Raw genomic sequence first — 22,004 nt, 5'->3', positions numbered from 1 at the left:
GGTAATCCGAATAGAGAGTTGATGTGTCACGTGTCCCATGGAAGGGTGCTATGCGGGGTTGACACGTGAGCGTTTGGGGGTAGTCTTTAAATTAAAGGGTAGTTGAAGCATAAAGCAAGATCCACTAGCCCATTGGAACCAGATATAAATTTAAAAATAAAGAGTTTTCTACATAATATAAATTTAAAAACTTTATTATTTTATGACACGTGGATCTCGTGAGTATAATTAACTTCTAATATATCAAAGAAAAATTTCAAAACAATGTGCACCTTTTCTTCATGATCTTCAACAGATTTTCAAATAATTTTGATTTAAAATTGGAAGGTCAGCTGTTTTCAGATATTTGTGAAACTACGGCATGGTCATATGGCTCATATATATAGGTTTATTATGGGTGTTTGGATTTAGTATTTTAATTAATTAGAGGATGTTTTTCTAAATGTGAGATTATGTGGTCCCTTTGGGTAATATAATTCTATAAAACGTGAGGTCTGATTTTAATTATGCAAGTACCCGCGCTACCGTGTCAACGGTATATTGAACAATGAAGAATATAATTATGGAATAGGAGTTGAGCCATTAAAAATCCTAAATGATTTCTAGTTTAGACAAAACAGTCAAAACTGTAGGGCAAGATACTTCGAGTTCTAGTTGGTTTAAGGAAGAAATATCTACTCAGAGAATGACGTCAATCTCCATTAGTTCTAATCTGATACTCTGAGTGTGATTTAGGGCAGTGTGTTGTTAAATTGGTTGATGAAACCTCTCATTTTCTCCATCTCTCATGGCGATGTCGATGTCGATGGCGATGCTGAGTTCTCATTCACTCAAGGCTTCTCCGCTTCAAAATCTTTCTTCAAAACTTTTTAACGTTTCATCTGCGGTATTCGCCTCCTCTCGCATCAAATTTCAAGCCAAGGCTCCGATGAATTTCAATTGCCTGTTGAAAAATGATGCCGTTTACGAAGATCTACCTGCTGTGGGCGAAGATCTGCCTCCGGATTACGAAGAGTGGACGCCGAAGAAGGATCCGAAGGACCGGAGAAGAGCCGGTATTCTGCTACATCCGACGTCGTTTCGAGGCCCGCACGGCATTGGAGATCTCGGCGAGGAGGCGTTTTGCTTCTTGGACTGGCTTCACGAGGCCGGTTGCTCCGTTTGGCAGGTCTGTGCTCTGTTTGGGTGGTAAGAAAATGTGAGGGAAAAAAGCGGAGGTTTTCGAATTCCGGTTGGTTGCCTAGGAAACCTAGGAAAAGGAGAAAAAGAAATGAAAAATGAGGGCGGAATGACGAAACACTGGGCTGAAGTAAGCGGAATAGTTGAATTAGTATCGGCTCAGGTTGTAAATAATGACAATTAGTTTGAATTAGGATAGGTTGAGTGAAATTTTCGGTTATGTTATGTAGTAAATAATGATACTTTGACTATTCCGAGATTTGGTGCTTTATTTCCTTTTCTCTTTTTATTTTATTTTTCTTTCGTGCCCTTTTCCCAGCAGAGTTAAGCCAAATTTTCTAGTCGCTGAGAAATGGGAAGAAAATACCAGAAAAGGAACATTTGAAACACTATAGTAGAGAAGCAAATGATTCTAGACAATTTTCTGTTCAGAGGAAGTGTTAGCAAAAAAATTATGGCCATCATTAAGCTGGACAGTTGAATCTGGTTCAGTTGAATGTCATTTTCGGTTCTATTACTTTGTAATGATAATCAGAGATGTAAACTTTCTTTTATTTCCGTATAGTTTTCTGAGCAACCAAAGCAATTGTTTAGCAAAATGGTCAGTTTGATTTCTGTTCTCTTTCGCCCTAAATAGTGGAAATCTAATCTTCAAAATTCAAATGTTCTTTTACTTCATTAAGCTGGACAGTTGAATCTGGTTCAGTTGAATGTCATTTTCGGTTCCATTGCTTTGTAATCATAATCAGAGATCCTAAACTTTCTTTTCTCTCTGAATAGTTTTCTGAGCAACCAAATCAATTATTTAGCAAAATGGTCAGTTTGGTTTCTGTTCTCTTTTGTCCTAAATAGTTGAAAGCTAATCTTCAAAATTCAAATGTTCTTTTACTTCCTTAAGCTGGACAGTTGAATCAGGTTCAGTTGAATGCCATTTTTGGTTCAATTGCTTTGTAATGATAATCAGAGATCCTAAACTTTCTTTTCTCTCTGAATAGTTTTCTGAGCAACCAAATCATTATTTAGCAAAATGGACCGTTTGATTTCTGTTCCCTTTCGTCCTAAATAGTGGAAAGTTAATCTTCAGAATTTCAAATTTTCTTTTATACATTTATTGTTAAGCAGCTAAACAGATGCTGCTTGTCTTTGGACGATTTCATGTGTTTCTTCCATTGCTTAGATGCACTGTTTATTCTCTTCTAACTTGTTAATCATCTGATTGAACATTTTTTATTTGTTATTTCAACTTTTTTTAATTTTGCACCTCTTTTAAAATTTGATCAGAACTATGTTCGTGTGTATGCAGGTTCTTCCTCTTGTCCCTCCTGGCAGAAAGGGTAATGAAGATGGTTCCCCATACGCCGGCCAGGTGAAGTCATTCAAAATAAAGATTGTAAAGGGAATGAGCTTGTTAATATGGAAAGTTCTTTCTGTTGGATGTTTCTAGAATCCTTGACAATGTTATTTTCCAAAGGAATGCATGTACTAGATGAATGTTTTTTCACGCATTTTATTATAATCTTGTAAGTGGAAAGGAAAGGACAAAAGAACACATTTAAATGCAAAAAAAGAAAAAAAGAAAAAAGAAAAAAGAAAAAAGAAAAAAAAAGGACTTCAAAATTCATATAGACAATGAACTAAATTTGATCATATTCTTTGTGTGGCCTTTTTTGGCACTTATTTAATTTATAGCTCTTTTGCCAGTCAAAAAAAAAAAACTTTTGAAAGTTGGAAAATTTGTGGTGTTTAGTCCAGAAAAAAGATTTCTTAATAGGCGACTTATTGGGTCAACTCGTGGTATATTGAGATATTATTTAGGACCTGCTAAAACTTTGAATGCATTTGACATCAATATATGCATATTATTGGATGGTAAGACATTGAGATTATGCCATTGACTTGTTTTATATAGGTCCTGTCATTAATCATGGGAGGCTTCATTACTGTTTAACAATGATTCCCTACTGCAATTAAGCATGTCATGGACATGGGGATAACTGTTGTTGATTATGACTTTCAGGATGCAAATTGTGGCAACACTCTTCTGATTTCTCTTGAAGAGCTTGTTAAGGATGGTTTGTTGATGAAAGAAGAGCTTCCAAAACCAGTGTGAGGACTTTTAATTCTGATGTATCATGATATTGAACTTGTTTATGTGGTCCTTCCTTTTGTGTTGTTACTACCAAGTATCCATGCAGTGATGCAGATCGTGTGGACTTCTCAACTGTTGCTGATATAAAAGATCCGCTGATAGCTAAGGTAAACTATCTAGAGAAGCATTCCTTCTAGTCACTTTTGTACTTTGTCATGTATTATGATAGATGAATTTGAAAGGAAGGGAATGAGAATCCCATTGCATGGATGAATGTATTACGTTTCAAGGAATTGGTGGGGTGATACTAATTCTTCAGTTGCTGGGAAAAAATCTTTTTATTCACCATCCTGTTTCGTATATCTTTCATAGCATTGTTGCAGAAAGATATTTCTTACTTAAATCTGTTCTCAGGCTGCAGAGAGGCTCATTCTGAGTAAAGGGGAACTCAAAAATCATTTTGAAGATTTCCGTAGAGATCCTGAGATTTCAAGTGAGTTATTTTTTTTTGTTTTTTCCTCAACTAATCATTATTATTTCTTGCTCATGGATCTACACTTGTTGCAGTATTCACAGTTGCTCCTATCTGCAGTGAACAATTTTCTAAACAGAAGCAGTCACTTTCTTGTATTTTCTGGATGAAGGAATAAGCTATAGGCTAGGATATGGATGCCAAAGGTGTGGATAACCCTTACCTTGACCTTTACCGTTGGAGAGGGAGATAGTCTTCAAAACCTGTAAGCAACCTGAATTAAAGAATAGTGATCCCCAGTAGGATGTCCTAGGATTAATTTGAATATTTGCATGACACATGGCCTCACAAACATGCAATATTACATGTACTTTTAAAAGTTCCCAGGCAACAAGGTAGCATGGGTGGGCAGGGAGGGGTGGGGTGGGGTGGGGTGGAGTGTATGTTGGGAGATTCTTAAAGCAAGATGAAACACAGAAGAGTGTTTGGGGGTTTCAGACTTTGCTGTGGGCGGCATGGAGAAATTCTCATTTTGTCTGCAGCAAACAGCATCACTTTGTTAGCAACAAAATAACAGTATAGTAGTAATAATTTCTTAACAGATTATGTTTTCCCACCAATCATGTTCTGTCATGATTGCATAGGGTTCTCTATACCATTGAAATGTGTCAAGACTCCATAGAGTAGATATTTTTAAAGTTAGTTATTTAGTTGGTTATTGGGGTTGGGCAGAGATAGGATGGCTTAAACCATATGCTTGGCTGAAAAGGAAAGTTGTCATTTATGTATATACATGGGTTACCTATTAGGTTGGGAAGCAGTTAGGATGGCTCAAGTCCTATGCTGTGGGGGAGAAAGTTGTTGTTGACAAAAGTTAAAGTTACTTATTATAGACCAAGGATGGATGCTTTTGGTCAATGTGAGGGGTCGATTTGTTTTTGATGTTTGTATTGAATAAATTGGTCATATTCTCAGTTTCTAATGTTGCACCATTCAGATGTCATGACATTACACATGAAGTGAATCATTGATTGACCTTGTGGGGGTATTTGCAAGGAAATAGATGAAGGGAAATTTTTAATGGAAATGTTCCAATTTGTAAGTTGCTGTATAGAAAATTAGACTTATTCTTTAGTGGGGTTTCTTCCTCTCTAGTTGCTGGGGCTGGCAAGGAGAAGGTTGCTTGACTGGGAGATTTGCCATTTGTTGACAGTGAGAGTGGCTTTTGTTTTGACCTTAAGCTATCCAAGAATTCTACATTTTTTAATTGGAACTATGACCTCGAGTCCCCTCCTCAAGCTTTATTCTACCATGTAGGTGAATATTCAAGATGGAAAGTGACCTCTTTGAAGTATCTTCTTAATTGTCTTTACTGTTATCCAATGTCTATTTATGGAGATAAGGGGACATAGCTTATTTTATAAACCTGTTTAATGGTTAAATCCTATCATATACTGTTGGTCAAAATGGAGACGATTGGTTGTGAAAGTCTGTTCCTGCTATGGTGGCATTTTTATGTGGTTGGGAGCATTCACTAAGATTTTGGTCATGGATTGTTTAATTGCTAGGAACTGGGTAATTCAATTTATAGCATTTTGAGGAGATAATTGTTCATTTCTTTCACTGTCCTCTCCAGTCTTTTATTCAAAAGTCTGTCTGAGGAATGCTCAAAATTCATTGAGTCGTTCCAGGTTCTTTGAAGAGCATGGTAGAGGGTGGCATACTAATCTTGGGGGTTTGTAAAGGGAAGGGTTCTGTGGGAGGCAACCATGTTGTAATCCTGTGGATGGTTTGGATTGAGGACCATAGTTTCTTTGATGATGGGAAAAGAAAAAAGCCATGAAGGGTTGGGAAAAAGTGTTGTGAACGTGGCTGTTTCCTTTTCTAATATTACCAAAATTACAGGACCTAATGTACAAGATGGATGTAAAAGATACACATTTGTTAAGTGGCACACAATCTGTTTCTTATCCATCCCTCTTGGTTTAGTCATCCACTTCTTGCAGCATTTTTCTACAGACCTTTCTTATGCTTATTGTCGTGATCATACAAGATGGATAAGTTCTCCAAATATATACATATTTGGAGAAAGGTGAAAATGTCAACTTCAACTAAATTGTGAGATTTGTTCGTGTATCTTTTTCATTTTAACAAGTTACATAAAATTAACTATATTCTTCTTAATTCTGTTGCATTTTATAATTCAAGTTGATGAAGTGACTATATATTTGACTATTAATGATTTTCTTTTTGAAGCAAGAAAACCTTAGGATAGTTGTCTATGTCAAAGGACAGCTTTGCTGTCCACACTACCTTCCTTATTTTAGCCCACACTTGTTGTCCACACTTCTTTCCTTAATTTAGCCCACCCTTCTTTCCTTATTTTAGCCCACAATTGTTTCCTTATTTCTCCATTTATTATTCTGTATAGTTAGCATATATTATTTGACAGATTATAGTTTACATGTATAGGGTTAGAATCATGCTGGAATTTATTTGCTTTTATTTGCTTTCCATGTAAAGCATTCTTGTAAAGTCTATATATAATATACAAAACTCAAGGCCAAGGTATTCGGCCATTCACACAATATTTTGACATGGTAAATAGATGGGTTAAAGTTTCAATCTTTTAGGATTTAAAGAGAGGAACAAAGAATAAAAATTATGGCTATGGGGAAAATAAATATAAAATATAGGGAAATAAAAATAAAAAGAAGACAGAAAAATCTGAAAGCTTCACTAAGACCTTCTAGGAGTTTTGCCTAGAAGAAAATCAATGGGGTTTCGCATATTAATCATCGATCCTTAAATCTCATTTATATCAATTTGTCTTATTTATAGGTTTTAGAAAACCCTAAAAGTTGAATAAAATTATGAAAAAGCAAACCTAACCTATGCACTTATTTATTATGACCCTTATTCATTTCCTAAATTTATTAGATCTTCTAAAAAGGTTAAAAGAAATCAAGAACTATTTTTTTTGGAGGTGAAAGGGTGGAGGGATCTCATCTTTCATTCTATAATGACATGCTTATTTTTTGTGAAGCCAGTCATGGGCAAGTGTTATATCTAAGCTGGAACTTCATGTGGTTTTAAACCATTTCAGGTTTGAAGAAGAGTGAATTAATTCCTGTTGGCATCATCCTTAATGTGGAGGAGTTTGTGGCTGAGCTGAGTTGTAGAAAGGAGGATCTCCCCACCATATACATGGGTCTTCTCCTAGGAGCCCCTATAAGTCAAGGGTTGGTTGGCATTCAGTGGAAGTCAGGGTCCACAAGATGTTGGCTATGTGAAAAAGGCAGTACCTTTCTAAGGGTTGGGGACTCACTCTCATCAAATAACACTTTATCCAGCTTGCCCATTTACCACATGTCTCCATTTGTCATGTCTATGAAGGTGAGTGGGAGGATTGAGGAGATTCAAAGAGATTTTTTGTGAGGTGGGGGTTTGTTAGAGAGAAAACCACACTTGATAAGATAAATTGCTGGTAGGGAGAAACATAATGGGGCCTTGGGATTAAAAACCTCTCAATTCTCAATATGGCCTTTCTAGGCAAGTGAAAATGGGGGTTTATCTTAAAATATGAATCTCTATGGAAGTGGGTTATTGTTGGGAAGTATGGGAAGAAGGAGTGGGGTTGGTCTTACTAGGAAAGTAGGGTTGATTTTGAAGTTGAATCATTGAAGGTCATCGAGAGAGTGTGGAAGAATATTCATAGCAGAAGCTCATTCAATGTGTTGCAATAGTAGAAGGATGAAGTTTTGGAATGAAAAATGGTGTGGTGATTCAACTCTAGGAGAGCCTTTTCCCTCTTTGTTTTCATAGTTGTGACAAAGAATGCTTGGGTGGCTAATGCATAGGATCAATAAGGTGGGGGTCGATCTGGGAAGCCTAGCCTCCCTCGGAATTTGAATGACTAGAAGGTAGAAAGGGTTGAAGCCTTCATTTTAAGGCTCAAAGGCAAGGTTGTGAATAGGGACGTGGAAGACAAGATGGATGCAAAGAAATGTATATTTTTAGTTAAATCCTTCTACAATTTCCTTGGACAAGAAAGGGTAGAAGAGTTTTTTATGAGGGTTATTTGGAATGCGACAGCTTCAACCAAATTAGGATAGGCTGCAAAGGATTGGTCTATGGTGGATTGGCTTTTTCTTTGTAAGGAAGATGAAGAGTCAATAGATCACATCCTTTTGCATTGTGCTAGAGCTAAAGTATAATGGAATTTGGTGTTTTCCTTTTTTGGGATTGCCTTGGTGATGTCAAGTTTGGTAAGAGAATTCATTTTGAGATGACATGGTTCTTTTGTAGGGAAAAAGTGAAAGAACGTATGGAGGCTTATCTTGTTGTGCGTTTATTGGTTTTTGTGGAAAGAGATAAACTAGAAAGCATTCGAAAGCAAAGAAATGTCTAATCAAATTCTTAAGTCCTCTTTTCTTTGCAACCTTTTGTTGTGGGTTTGGATGCATATAGATGAGGTTTTTCTAAACTATGTTAGATTTTGTTGATTGGTTGGGGTCTTCATGAAGGGACTTTTGTTTTTTAAGCCCCTTGCTGTTTTTGCTTTGCCTCTTGGCATGCTTTGTATACAATTTGTATACTTTGTTGTGGCTTTTGTTAAGTGCTATAAATATATTTTTTTGGTTACCTGTCATTATATAAAATAAAATAAAAAAACTTGTTTTATAAAAGCTTCTTATGAAAAGGTTCCTACTTAAGAAGACTTCAAAATTTTAAGAGCTCAAAATAGAAATTTAAGAAGAATTCTAACAGTTCCCAAAATCTGAAACTTACTTTTTTTCCTTTCTTCCTTTTCTTGAATACATTTTTTAAGGGACTCATCCCCATCACTTTCAGTTTGCTTAATGTTCTGGAGATTGTGTCATCTATCCTCATGTACTTAATCTATTGAAATTAGCAATTAAATATGTAAATGAACATAGTATCTATATTTAGAATTACTTTTAATGTGGCCTTTGGTCATAAAATGGTCCTTCTCATATAACATAATAAATTCTTCTCACAATTGTGTAGACTGGCTTGAAGATTCGGCTTATTTTGCTGCTATTGATGAGACTTTGAATACAATCAGTTGGTATGATTGGCCTGAACCTTTAAAGAATCGGCATCTTTCCGCCTTGGAAGAAATTTATCAAAGCAAACGAGATTTTGTAAGATCTGGCTGACTCCTAGGCCATATTTATGGGTCCATAATTTCTCATAGGGAGTATATGTAATGCTCAAGGTTTTCACTTGTACAGATAAACATATTCATTGCCCAACAATTCTTATTCCAAAGGCAATGGCAGAAAGTTCGTAACTATGCGCAGATGAAAGGAATCAAGATAATGGGAGACATGCCCATTTATGTGGGTTATCACAGTGCAGATGTGTGGGCAAATAAGAAATATTTTTTACTGGTTAGTAGTTCTCTTCATTAACTTTAAGAAATCTTAATAATCTAGTCATGACCTTCCATTCTGAGTTCTACTGACAAATTATCCCTTTGTTGGCAGAACAAGAGTGGTTTTCCTCTTCTAGTTAGTGGTGTTCCTCCCGATGCCTTTAGTGAAACTGGCCAGCTGTGGGGCAGGTTCGTACCATGCCTAATTCAGTCAATGATCTGTGCACAAATCTCATTATTCATGTTATCCCCAGTAAGGGCATATTATTACTTGAAGATATTGATAGCATTTGCAAGGAATACTGTAGGGGATGACTTCCCAATGTAAAAAATGATATATGTGGTGACCATCCAAAAGATTGTCAGGTGGACTTTCTCAGCCAAAGTTGGCACTATCACCTAGGTAACTTCAGATACTATTCTGAGTGGATAGAATGTCCTTTTCCCATGACAAGTTATTGACCTAGTGCATGTGATAACTTGTTTATAATTTCTTTTGGATTTTTACTATTTTCAATAATAAAACCAAACATGAGAAAATCATTTGCCTTAATATTTCTTTTCTTTCCTTTGGTACTTTCTGGAAACCAAACATAGCCTTAGAGTTCTTGAAAATGTTAGAAAGCAGTTGGTTTAGTCCTTAAGAAAGCTATTTGAGATGGCTTTAAATTTTTGAAAGCATTGCCAGTTGGTTTTAGATTTTTTTCTTTCCATTTTGCGGCAGGGGGAAGGGATATTGTAGGATTTTGAGAAACTGTGTGATGTGAGAAGGCTCTCTTATGGAGGCAATTTGTAATTCTTCAACATTACAGTTGACATGGAGACTAGGGTGGGTGTGAAATGACACTAAGGAGCATTGGCATCCTTGTTGCCTGAGGAGTACTGGAAAAACATTTTGGGTTTATTTGAGGAGCTTTATCTGTTATAGAGTAGTAGGGTTTTAGAGGATGTGTTGATATAGAAAAGGAGCTCTATTGGCTTGTTTTCAGTTAACTCTTCCTTCTGTATCTTCGTGATGCTGGAGATCCTGGCTAAAAATGTGAGTACTTTTGTTCTCCATGTCGGTTTCTTTGTTTGTTTGGTGTGATAAGACCGTCTCATAGGTAGGAAGTGAGTGATTGCAAATGCATAAAATATACATAAAAAGGATTCCAAATCCTGATCCATATTCTTTTCTTGGGATTCGGTCTTGCCCTCTCTGAAATTCTCTGGGTTTTGTCAAGGACTCTGGTGAAGTTGCTTAGTGGGTTGTGGATGAGAACTAGCTCTAGGAGGTATAAAGCCATATAGATATTAGCCTCTATTATCCTATCTGGAGTGCGGGGAAAGAGGCTAAAGAGCATAATTGAGGGTTTTTCAACAATGTTGAGCTTCCAATTCTAAAATCAAAGGTTGTCTTTGTTATTTTTTTTTTTTTTTTTTGCAGATGATGCAAGAATAGGCATTGGAATATACTTATTAGTATCATAATCATCATTTGATATCTAAATCCATATTCCTTTATTCCTAGTATTTTCCTGTCAAACAGATACTTCCATTTCCGCCAATAAAAAATGTTTAATTGACCTGTATACCAGCCAATTACTGATTAAGTTTGTATTCTACTTGAAGCCCTCTCTATGATTGGAAAGCCATGGAGAGAGAGAGATTTTCTTGGTGGATACGCCGAATCCGACGTGCACAAAATATATATGATGAATTCAGAATAGACCACTTTCGAGGGTTTGCTGGCTATTGGGCTGTTCCTTCTGGTGAGATCATTTGAAATTATATAGGTTGGTTTGATTCTTACTGCATATTTATGTTACCATAATATATTTGCATATACATGCAGAAGCAAAATTTGCAATGGATGGACAATGGAAGGTGAGGTCACTGTGGTTCAGAATTTGCCATTTTGGGATATCCTTCTTTGATTACTCCAATAATCCACTCCTGATATTTATTTGTTGACAGTAGATGGGACCAGGGAAATCGTTGTTTGATGCCATCTTCAAGGCTGTTGGAAAGATCAATATTATTGCAGAGGACTTGGTATGTTTTACCATATTGAGATTCCATAGAACTCAATCCTTAGTTATATTTTCTTTTATTCTCTATTTTGAGGGGACTGCCCGGGTGGAATCATAATACAACTGGCCTTCTTACCATACTCTCTTCAAATTCAATTTGGCATTCATGATTTTGTCATTAATAGAGGGGAAATACAACTGGCCTCTTGGAGGTGTATCAGACCGCTTGGTTAAATATTCACAATAGTATGTTATAACTAATTTTATGAAAAATCTATGTCTCACCTCTTCCTTATATTGTCATATGGCAGGGTGTAATCACCGAGGATGTAATTCAGCTCAGGAAATACATCAGAGCACCTGGAATGGCTGTCCTCCAGTTTGGTAATAATTTAATTTCTGGAAATAGATGTACTTCTGTTCTTTTAAATAGTTAGTCTTTAGGAAGTTAGCCTTGCAGTCAACGAAGTGTAACATTTTAGTCATGCTCTCTATTTTCTTGGTCCAGGTTTTGGGAGTGATGCAGATAACCCACATTTGCCTCATAATCACGAGCAAAATGAAGTTGTTTATACCGGGACTCATGACAATGACACAGTAAAAATCTCTATTGCCATAAGACTTCTTTTTATTTGCTGTAGAAATGAGCTTCTCTGTTCTCAATGTGGAGAGTAGTGGGAAATTATAGTGTTATGGAGGAACACCTTCTGTTGACTTAGTAATATCTTTAGACAATCTCTAGAACATTATTCCTCAAAGAAATCAAGAATTTGTTTGATCTGTTGGATTCTTTTGGGCCAGCAGAATGAAAATTTCACTCGCTATTATTATTATAAAATTTGCACCACTAGAAAGTGGATTGATCCAATTCAAAAATTCTTGTTGATGTATTCTTTTGGGTTTTTTCAGCATCTCACTACTAACTACCGTTTGTTTGTGTTATAGACCCGAGGTTGGTGGGATATCCTAGAACAAGAGGAGAAATCTAATGTGAGTGTTCTTTAATGGGCAGATTCCTTATTAACATGTGAAATCTCCTATTTGAGCAAGTTCAAAAAACTTTAGCGTGTGCTTGTACATTTATTTCAATGCAATTCTTGTTTCAGGTACTAAAGTATGTCACAGTTACTGGAGAAGATGATATCTCATGGGCACTGATCCAGGCTGCACTATCTTCAGTGGCACAAACTGCTATCATACCTATGCAAGATGTTCTTGGGTTGGGGAATTCAGCCAGGATGAACATCCCAGCAACTCAGGTAAGAGAAAGCTGGGTATTTTGATAAGATGAATTTCATAATGGACTGCCTTTGGCATGGGGCTTACCTGGTTTGACTTGTCCAAGTCTAGTCTTGGTCAGGGTTTGGACGGTTTGTCAAGGGAAAGCCTTTAGGCTCCAACCAGATTCTAGGCTAGGCAAGGGTGTTCTCACTTGAGCACTGCCTGGTGAGCTTAGATAATTTAAGTCCCAGTCTACTATACTTCTTATTTTTTGTTTTTAAAAATAAAAAATAGTACTATTATATAAAATATAATAACTTCTATGTAAAAAGTATAGATTTCTCTTGTATTTTCATAAATTACAATTAAAAATTTTGAAATTTGAGAAATTTTTTGATACCTCAATTTTTTAAATAATTTTTGAAAGGCATTGTCTTGCTAATGTAGGTCTTAAAAAGTTCTTGCATTTTATGTAAAAGTTAGTATCATATTTTATTTTTAAAAGTAGAAATCAAAAAGTATATCCAAACGAGACCTTAGAATGATTGTAGAGTGTTGTTTATTAAATTCTTATTTTTGTTTAGTGTAAAGCATGGTGTATATAGTATGCTCTCTGTTGGCTTTCATGTAGCATTTCCCTACCACTGAAGTGGGTATCAGAAAAGCATACCATTTTCTTGTCAAAATTCTTTCCTTTAACAAGAAAAAATCATTAGTCTTCATAGTAGTTGTTGACCAATTGATCCTTCAGAATACCTCTTAATTCTAAGTGCAGTCATATCATGGAAATTTCACTTAATTCTTTTTTTGGTACTTTCTTACAACCAAACATTGCATAGCATTTTTTTTTTTCCTTTCCCTAATACTTTTGAGGAACCATACATTGTCTATTCATTTTCCAACTGAGATGATTTTTCAAACGGAAGAATTCAACTACTTAAGAAAAGCAAACTTGAAGCAGCTGACTGTATTTGGAAGTGTTCAGTCTTAGAAAAGAATGTTAATGACTCCTCAATCTTGTCTGGTAAAACCAAATATCATTTTCTGTGATACAGTCTGGCAATTGGGGTTGGCGGTTACCTAGTTCCATGAGCTTTGATGACTTGGAATCCGAAGCAAAGAAACTAAGAGATTTACTTTCAATCTATGGGCGGCTCTGAATAAGAATTGCCAAGGTGTTAAGTCTGGATGTGCCGGCCATCACACGACTTCTTATATGAGGTACGTATGCACGGGTACTCCATATGAACTGCAGTTCAAGGTTGAAGTTTAGTTTTGAATGAATAAAATCAGCCTACTTGTTTGTCATGTAGTTCAGTTTCCATTGTGAAGGGTCACAAGTCATACCACTGTACATTTGGTGTAGAACTCTCAGATCTGCAAATTGAGGGATCTTGCAGATGAATAGAGTTGAATTGACATAGTATATAGGAATAAGGAGTAATAAGTAGTCACCGCTGCCCTTTGTGTGTTAAGTTCAAAAATGTGTAGTAAATCAGTTTTAATTAAGAGTTTTTTTAGTGTAAAACATCTACTTATCCTCCACTTTAAATTTTTGGCATTTCCTTTTCTATGGTCTTAAATTTCTTCTATAATCATTGTGGCTATAAATTGATGCTTTTAGAGCTTATTTGATAATGATTTCAAGAAATGTCTTAGGTGGTGTTTGTTTTTTTACTTAATTCTAAATAAAACCTTAATGCTTAAAAATATTAAATATTAGGTTGTTTGTTTTTATAGTATTTTATTTTCATTAAGTATTAAAAAGTAAAAAAAATCAATATGTTATTTTTTCTATTTAAAAAAAGTTATATATTTTGACTTTTTCTATTTAGTAAAAAGTTTATAATAAGTCATGAAAAAGTAGAAAAACAAAAAGCTCAAAAACAAATTACTTTTAGTAAAAAACCAAAAAAACAAACATCACCTTGGTATTTTTAAAACTTTAAAACAATGTTTTTAATAAAAGTTTTCAAGTGCTAAAAATGTTAGATGTATTTAATTCTTATGATTTTATCTTTTATGTATTTGTATTAATTGAATTGGAAATATAATAATTTTTTAAAATAATAATATATAAATAAATGATTGTTGATTGGAATTTAGTTTTTGTTTTCTTTTTTAAAAAAATAAAATTTAATTATAAATTCTATATCAAATATAATAATTCTTATACTCAAATTTTAAAAATATAAGAACATTAAAAGTCATTATCATTTTTAGTAAATTTTAAAGACTTTTTGCATTTATATAAAGAAATTATTTATGGAAAATGGGAAGTGTATTAAAGACATGTAAATTTATCTATTTTCATTTATCAAAATGAAATAGGACATGCCATAAATAGAATTTGACTTTCTTTTCTTTACAAATATTTAAAAAAACATATAATTTTACAATGATAATGTAATCTATCAATATTATAAAAGAATTTCATCATACCAGGGTATCTGTTTGAATACACTTTCTATTTTTTATTTTAAAATAAAAAACTTCTATATAAAAATAATCAGTTAGTATTAAAAAATATAGATATTAGTTGTCTTTAAAAATCACTTCAAGAAAATTTTAAAGTTTTAGGTGTAAAAATTTATTGATGCATCAATTTTTCAAAATAATTTTTAAAACCATTATTTTTTCAATGGGAGCATCTATTATTATTATTATCATATATTGTTATTATTATTATTATTAAAAACATAGAAAACAAAACAATGTATCCAAATGGATACTAAATTTATCTATTTTCATTTATTAAAATGGAACGGGAGACGCTACAAATAGAATGACTTTTTTTCTTCAGAATTATTTTAAAAACATGTAATTTTGTAATATATAATAATATTATTTATAAATATTACAAAAATATTTAATCCAGTGTGAACAAATTAAGTTTGAAAAACTTAACTCAAGTTGACCTGAGCATGGGAAAAAATTATTGTTCCGGTGGGTTGAGTCTAGTCTTCCTGCTCAAATTGCAACTCTGGTTTGGAACGAAAATTATGTGGCCTAGCAAAACAGAGCTACAATTCAATCACTATTAATAATTGAATTAAAAATGAAATTCTGGAGAGACTGACTGCTGTTCATGGAGCTTCCAGTTCCAGAACCACTAAGCTTTCTCAATTGCTTCGATGCACTCCAATACGGTCCCCTTCTTTGACATTGCTGTCATCAGAGCTTCATGAATTGCTTTGTTGTTTTTAATGAGGGATCCCGCAAATAAAACCTGCATCATTTTTTGCCCATTATATGGTCAAAACTCATCAATTCATCAAATACTGCAAGTGACACTGAAGAAAGTCTGGCCATTATTATGTATGGATGGAACTCACAGCCCATCTGGTAAGATTTTGTTGCTGATCTTTGCTGAGCTGTGGCTTGCTCCGGTTTATAAATCTCTGAAGAGAACATGGGAAGCAGAGAGTTAAGATTATAGATCAAAGATGGATTTGTGGAAAGCTTCGTGATAGGGAAATGGAAGTTAGAACAAACCTGAAGAGTGAAAAGATCGGCAGATTGACCAACCACTTTGTCATATTGCAGGCCTTCTGCTGCAAGTCCAGCCATTGCTACAACCGCCAACCTGGAATAACAACAGTTAAAGGTGGAATGTCAGCTGTCTACCGGCAATTCCCTTAATTTGAATTTTCTAATCCATAATCCGAACTATCTATGGAGGATTATGTCATGTTTGCCAACATTTTCAAAAAGTCATCGAAAAACAGTTTTTAAGAATATTTAAATTATTTTCATAAATAAAATTTTGATTAAAAACTCACATATAGAAAATATTTTTTTTCACCTATCATGCATTTATAAAAATATTTTTCATATTTTCTATTGTTTTTTAGAATACTTGATAAGATATACCTGAAACCATCTTAAATTTGTTCTAAAAAGCAACTGAATTTCATAATAAATTTTTAAAAAATTATTTTCATCAAAATATTCTCAAATGCGTTTTTTTAAATGCTGTTTTTTTGTAAAAATAAAACATTCTTTTCTAAATCAGTTTTTCAAAAAATTATTTTAAACAAAAAAGGGTAAATTTCTCTCACTTGCTCGGTTTGAGGTAAATACACTTGGCCGTTATGAGTTAAAAAATTTATCCAATATCATCCTTATTTTAAATAAAGGGAAAGAGAGTGACAATGATAAATGAGAATGAAATGAGAGATATTTGAAAATTTTTTCAAACTAATGGTGGTTAGATATACATGGATTCAGGGGTGAAAGAAATTAACATAAAATTTGTCAATAGTGTTTTTAACTTATCATGTTTTTCTTTTAAATAATATAACGCCGTTGCCTAAACAGTTTCCAAACAGACGCTTGGTTTTTTTAAAAGGACTTTGCGATAAAATAGCATGCAGGGTTGCAATAAACATTGATCTAGGTCTCTGTGGAAAGACATGCTGTTATCTAGTAATTTGAAGGAAATATCCATTTGTAGTACTGCTCCAGCTGTGAGGTATGTACCTGTCTAGTTCCTTGGTGTCGAGCTGCCCACTGTATATCAGTTTTTCCAGCCTTTCGTCTATGAGATTCACATGCTCTTTTCCAATATCCAGTGAATAGCCCAGGATAGGAACGCCAAGCAGATATGCAACTGAGACCCGGAGATGACTTTTATCAGAATGTTGAATGCAAACATTAAAAGATGACAGTGAAACTAAATAAGAAAAAATCTTTAAAATAATGATTATCAAGATTTTGACTTACTGGGTGCTCAATGTTTTCACAGATTTCTAATGTTCAAGCTAGAATATTATAATTGGATTTATGTTCGTAAGATTTCTGCCCTCCAAAAACATGGGTGCACATAATAGATTAAGCACGGGATTTCATATTCATTTTATGCTGGAATCGAGCGTTGCTGATGTTTGGTGCATGGTATTGGATATTTCAGCACAGAGAGGTTACCTAAAAAATGGGCTGCTTCATGTCTAGCAATCCTCTCCTGATAATCAGGAAAAAATGATGAAAATCCTCCAATGGCAGCCTGAAGAAGCCTACAGAGCATATAAAGAGTGTCAGTGAGTTCTGAGTTTAATCTTCTCTACACACTGTCTCTCAATTATTGGATATGCAACTTAACATGATCCTAACACAATCCTCTAAATGTTACTTGTATCATGGACAGATTTAACGCTTACCCAGGGGAAATGCTGCCAATAGCCAAAACTATTAAAGAGATGCTCCCAATCAGGTATGGCACAAAAAAGCCCCAATCCTACAGCAACAGTATGAATGAAACTGTCAGTGAGTGCCACCATTTCTAAATTGTTTCACAAGTAACTGCATCAATCTCACTGCTCAAGCATAAAAAAGAAAAGGAAAAAAAAAAAAAAAAAGCTCAAGGATGATAAAGGAAATATCGCCCTTAAAGGCAAGGATCAGTGAGCCAATCGAGGGACATAAAATAGAAAGCAAGTCAAACATTTCTAGAAAGCTTAGTAAACTTGATATAAGAAGCTGCAAGGGTATTTTACCTTATGGACATATAAACAGGTAAGTGGAAAGTCAATCTTGTAAAGTATGCACAGGAGGGATAATAGGCAATGCAGTAATTATTTGATTTCCTTCTAGGATGTGTTCAATGCCTATCTAGAAACTAGTAATTTGAAGAAGAAAATTTATTTGAAGCGCATGCAGGCTGAAAATTTTCAAAATTTCAAATTTCCATATGCAGTTGCATTCCCCTCTCCAAATTTAATTCTCAATGCAAATTAAATTTCAGTGCCACGGGATTTCCAAAAGAATATTCACACAGAGAAAACGGAAAAGTTGAAAGCTCATGAACAAATCAGCAGACTTTCAAGCATGTTTTAAGATACCCATGAAAAAGGTCTTCTCGTCTTGTCTCAGAGGCTGGTGCTTTGTCTGCAGTTTGACAGCATGGAGACCTCCGGTGAGAGGCCCCTCAAATTACTAGCTATAAAGGTGACGAGGTCTTACTGTCTTAGAACTTAAGCTAAAAGGAATTCTTTCTTAGATCCCTAATGGTTTGGCTGGCATGGAACTCATGTATTGTTTTGTTCCTATGTTTTTCATTTATAGAAAATATGTCTTGCCCCAAAACCAAATGCCAGATGCTGTTTCGCTCTTAGTCTCTAGAATCCTTTGTTTTCTTTGGTTTTCTTGTATGCTCCCTCTGTAATCGAACTATGCCCCTCTAGCATCTCTAATTGACCTCTTTGTTAATTATTTTGAAATAAAAAAGGAGACGTCAAATGCATTTGCTTTCCATTAATGACCCCCCAAAAAAAACAGCTTTAATCAATATTGCATAACAATAGAAACATGTGGAGGGCCTCCTAGTTAGACTCGTCAAATACAGTTTAAATGATAATATACACATACACAAATAAATAGATGGATGAGAATATTAAGTTACCCCAGGAAGCTGGCCAGCAAGAACACCTAAAAATCCTGTTGTCCCCACTACCGTAAAAAGAAAAGCTGCCTGCATCACTGAAAGATATCAAATTCATGAACACTAGTTCAAAGCAAATTCTCTTCTTTGCAGAGAATGAAATTCACATCAAATGCAAAATTGTAATGATATTCCAATTATTTTATAACCTTAGAACTTTAGTTACAGCAAAAACCCCTGTTGGACAAAGAAATAAAGAAATGATGACAAAGGAAATATCCAAACAGTACATAGTAGTGATATTGATATCCAAACATGTAAGCTTTTTAGGTATAATTTTGGAAAAAAGCTCTCCATTGAGGCCACCCAGCCCAGTTTCTACCAAAATTCTGTTTCTAAGTATAGCAAATTAATAATAGGAACTGTACGGATATGAGGTGACAAATACTAGTTGATGGAATGCTCACTCAATGCAATAAGTCCTCAAGTGGATTATCAGTGTTCTAATACTTACATCATTTCTAACACTTGGAATTGCAAGGTTTTCCGCATTCTTCATTCCAAGGGTTGTCAGCTCCCGAAGAGATGTCTGGTGCACAAATGTTGGAACATGATACTATTTATTTTCCAGCCAAATTTAACAAAGAGTGGATCTTTAAGGCAGTATACAGATAGACATTATTCATGTACATGTATGCATGGGTTTGTAGATGTGCTAATGTTTGAGTAGCACTTTCCCAGAACTTCACACTTGTAATGGGGACTGACCATACGGCGCGAAACATATGGCTGAGAGCTCCATTTCTTGGCCCAACCAACTTCTCTCAGCTGATCAAGTGCCTCTTTAACAGCATTGCTATCTTTCTGCAGCAAATATAAATCAGTTTATCTATTTATTAACAGTCAAAGGACTATTACTTTAAAACAATTTACAAATTCATTAAAACTAGTACATGTTTCAAAATTCTGCAGACATGCCATATACTAATGGCGGATGAACATTACAGAACAACACTTAAATATGCCTTTTCAGTGCAGTAAACAGTGCAGCATTCTTTTCTAGGTTTAGGAATGGGTGGATTGGTAACAGAAAATTTTCTTCATGAAGTGGCCTGAGTGCAGGTTCAAACTGAATAGTCATGCTTAACCGCCACAATAAGTTAGCATCACTCTAAGCAGTGGCCCCTTAAACTGGTGTTCAGGTAGGAAACAAGATATACAAACAATAGAAAACACCATTTTTATCAAGGCTCTATGAACTGATCAAATGTGATAAGTGTATAGGACAGGAATGCTAGCGATAAAATAACAAAAACTAATTATAACTTAACTGTTAAATTTACTTCAACTGATGTCAGTACTAATCACAGGCTTATACCAAATGCTTCAGGCTGGCTGCATGAATTTTAATCTTCAGCAAGACTTCATCTACTTAATGGAATCAATCCAAAAGGCAGTAACTCCATATGAAATCCATCAAGTTGGGCAGAGATCCCAAGTAGGGAATTTTCATTCTCTATGAAGGATATATTTTATGCTCTGTTTGGATATTGAAAGAAAGAACAAGAGAAAGGAAATATACTGAAAATCACTCACAAAAGATTTGTTTGACAAGCTGTATTCACCATTCCTTGCACCCACCATGCACAACAACTGTTCAGGTTTTCAATTTACAAACGTTTCAACTTTTTTATTTGCCTTGTATAAGATTTTTCATTTGGAAACTGTTACCATGACTCCTGCATTTAATTCCAACACATCTCACTTATTGTGAGGATCCAACACCCTGAATATTGAAAAACAGATGTCAAAAATCATGCTCATTGAACAGGCACTCTCATGGCACCCCTCACGGCAAGACCATGAGGGTGCTCTTCTCCATAGTCCTGCCCCACCATTACCTTAAATTTTTAAACTGAATCAAAATTCACAAATTATTTCACATCAATCCAAAAAACCATAATCACAGGAAGAATTAAGGAGATCACCAAAGCAGATCAAAATTCACACCTCACATTCATATGAACCTAAAAATCCCTAGTCAACAGAAGAATTGAAAAAAAAGTAACAAAGTAACATTCTAGAAATGAAAACCGTCAAAATGAATTGAACTTCACAATTCACTTTCATGCTAAACCTGTAAATCCCTAATTACAAGAAGAATTTTAAAAAATTATCAAACTGAAACGAAATTCAGAACTTGTAATCCTGCAAACCTATAAAACCCTAATCAAAAGAAGAATTGGAGGAAAAACACAGAAAAATACCTATTAGAAAATAGAATCATCAAAGCAAATCCAAATTCACAATCAAAATGAATTGAGCTTCACAATTCACTTTCATGCTAAACCTGTAAATCACTATTTGCAAGAAGAACTTTAAAAAATCACCAAACTGGAACGAAATCCACAGCCTGTATTCCTGCAAACCTATGAATGCCTTATCAAAAGAAGAATGGAAAGAAAGTAATGAAATAACCTTTTAGAAAAGAAATCATCAAAGCGAATCCAAATTCACAATTAGCTTTCATGCGAAGCCTACAAGTTCCAAATCACAAAAAAAAAACCTTTAAAAAAATCACCAAGACTAAACGCAATACACAACTTGCATTCATGCGAACCTATAAATCCCGAATCGAAACAAGAATCGGAAGAAAATAACGGCATAACCTTTCTAGAACAGTAAATCACGAAGCGAATCGAAATTCACAATTCGCTTCCATGCAAATCTGTAAATCTCTAACCAAAACTCCGATCGAAAGGAAGTAACGAAATAACATTTTAGAAAAGAAAATTATCAAAAGCAAATCGCAATTCAAAATTCGCTTTCATACGAACGTGTAGTCTCTGGATCTCAAAGCAAAACTTCAATTGAAACGAACTAACCAAGCAATTTCTAAAAAATCACAAAATTATAAAAATCAAATGGAGGAGGCTGAAGACAATCGCACCATATCGATGGCGGACTGTAGAGTGTTGAGATCGACGCCAGGAGCGGCAGAAGAAGATCGGATCCGCCATTTTCTAGTGTTTCTGAAGCAGGTGTGATGAGATTCGAAGCCGATGCAACGAAGCTCGGAGAGAGAAGCGACTGAAGTCACGGAGAGGGACATGGATCCGAGGTTCTGAGACCGTTGAATTGAGGATAGGGGAGATGAGGTTTGGCGCCAGTCTCACTCTCAAAAATAACTGAAGGTGTTGTCTGACGTGGCAGCGTCTTTGCCACGTAGCAATTATCGTTCTGGAAATTTG

The 22,004-nt window shown here is 34.8% G+C and overlaps 2 protein-coding genes and 1 long non-coding RNA gene across 10 annotated transcripts; 2 read left to right on the top strand and 1 right to left on the bottom strand.

Moving 5' to 3' along the window:
- The first annotated feature begins 613 nt into the window (after positions 1-613).
- Positions 614-13,957, top strand: LOC117918727 (4-alpha-glucanotransferase, chloroplastic/amyloplastic). Of its 2 annotated transcripts, XR_004651930.1 has the most exons (17): positions 614-1,168; positions 2,483-2,545; positions 3,197-3,285; positions 3,375-3,435; positions 3,683-3,761; positions 8,772-8,908; positions 8,999-9,157; positions 9,254-9,330; positions 10,753-10,892; positions 10,976-11,007; positions 11,101-11,175; positions 11,465-11,537; positions 11,662-11,750; positions 12,099-12,143; positions 12,260-12,412; positions 13,430-13,595; positions 13,688-13,957. XR_004651930.1 is itself a non-coding variant. In XM_034835582.1 (16 exons), the coding sequence occupies exons 1-16, from the start codon at positions 788-790 to the stop codon at positions 13,532-13,534; spliced, it is 1,758 nt and encodes a 585-aa protein (XP_034691473.1). In that variant the 5' UTR covers positions 614-787; the 3' UTR covers positions 13,535-13,957. The 2 variants fall into 2 exon arrangements, 1 of the variants encoding a protein (XP_034691473.1); XM_034835582.1 differs by having other exon boundaries at positions 13,430-13,957.
- Positions 5,656-8,382, top strand: LOC117918728. Its single transcript, XR_004651931.1, has 3 exons — positions 5,656-5,666; positions 7,340-7,342; positions 7,733-8,382. It is a non-coding gene; the product is annotated as an uncharacterized LOC117918728 (long non-coding RNA).
- Positions 13,958-15,267: 1,310 nt separating the features above from the next.
- Positions 15,268-21,915, bottom strand: LOC117917379. 7 transcript variants are annotated; one of them, XM_034833629.1, is made up of 11 exons: positions 21,704-21,915; positions 19,444-19,617; positions 19,268-19,342; positions 18,775-18,843; positions 17,534-17,610; positions 17,301-17,389; positions 16,857-16,986; positions 15,870-15,960; positions 15,710-15,775; positions 15,455-15,603; positions 15,268-15,383 (listed from the first exon to the last, which is right to left on the bottom strand). In XM_034833629.1, the coding sequence occupies exons 1-10, from the start codon at positions 21,863-21,865 to the stop codon at positions 15,487-15,489; spliced, it is 1,050 nt and encodes a 349-aa protein (XP_034689520.1). In that variant the 5' UTR covers positions 21,866-21,915; the 3' UTR covers positions 15,268-15,383; positions 15,455-15,486. The 7 variants fall into 7 exon arrangements, with proteins under 7 accessions (XP_034689520.1, XP_034689523.1, XP_034689526.1 ...); XM_034833632.1 differs by adding an exon at positions 20,350-20,539 and having other exon boundaries at positions 15,268-15,603; positions 21,704-21,791; XM_034833635.1 differs by adding an exon at positions 21,232-21,290 and having other exon boundaries at positions 15,268-15,603; positions 21,704-21,746.
- Positions 21,916-22,004: the final 89 nt, after the last annotated feature.

The sequence above is a fragment of the Vitis riparia genome, chromosome 7 (genome assembly GCF_004353265.1).
Source record: "Vitis riparia cultivar Riparia Gloire de Montpellier isolate 1030 chromosome 7, EGFV_Vit.rip_1.0, whole genome shotgun sequence".
Taxonomy (NCBI): domain Eukaryota; kingdom Viridiplantae; phylum Streptophyta; class Magnoliopsida; order Vitales; family Vitaceae; genus Vitis; species Vitis riparia.
Note: the sequence above shows the minus strand (reverse complement) of the source record. Positions and strands in the feature narration are given on the sequence as shown.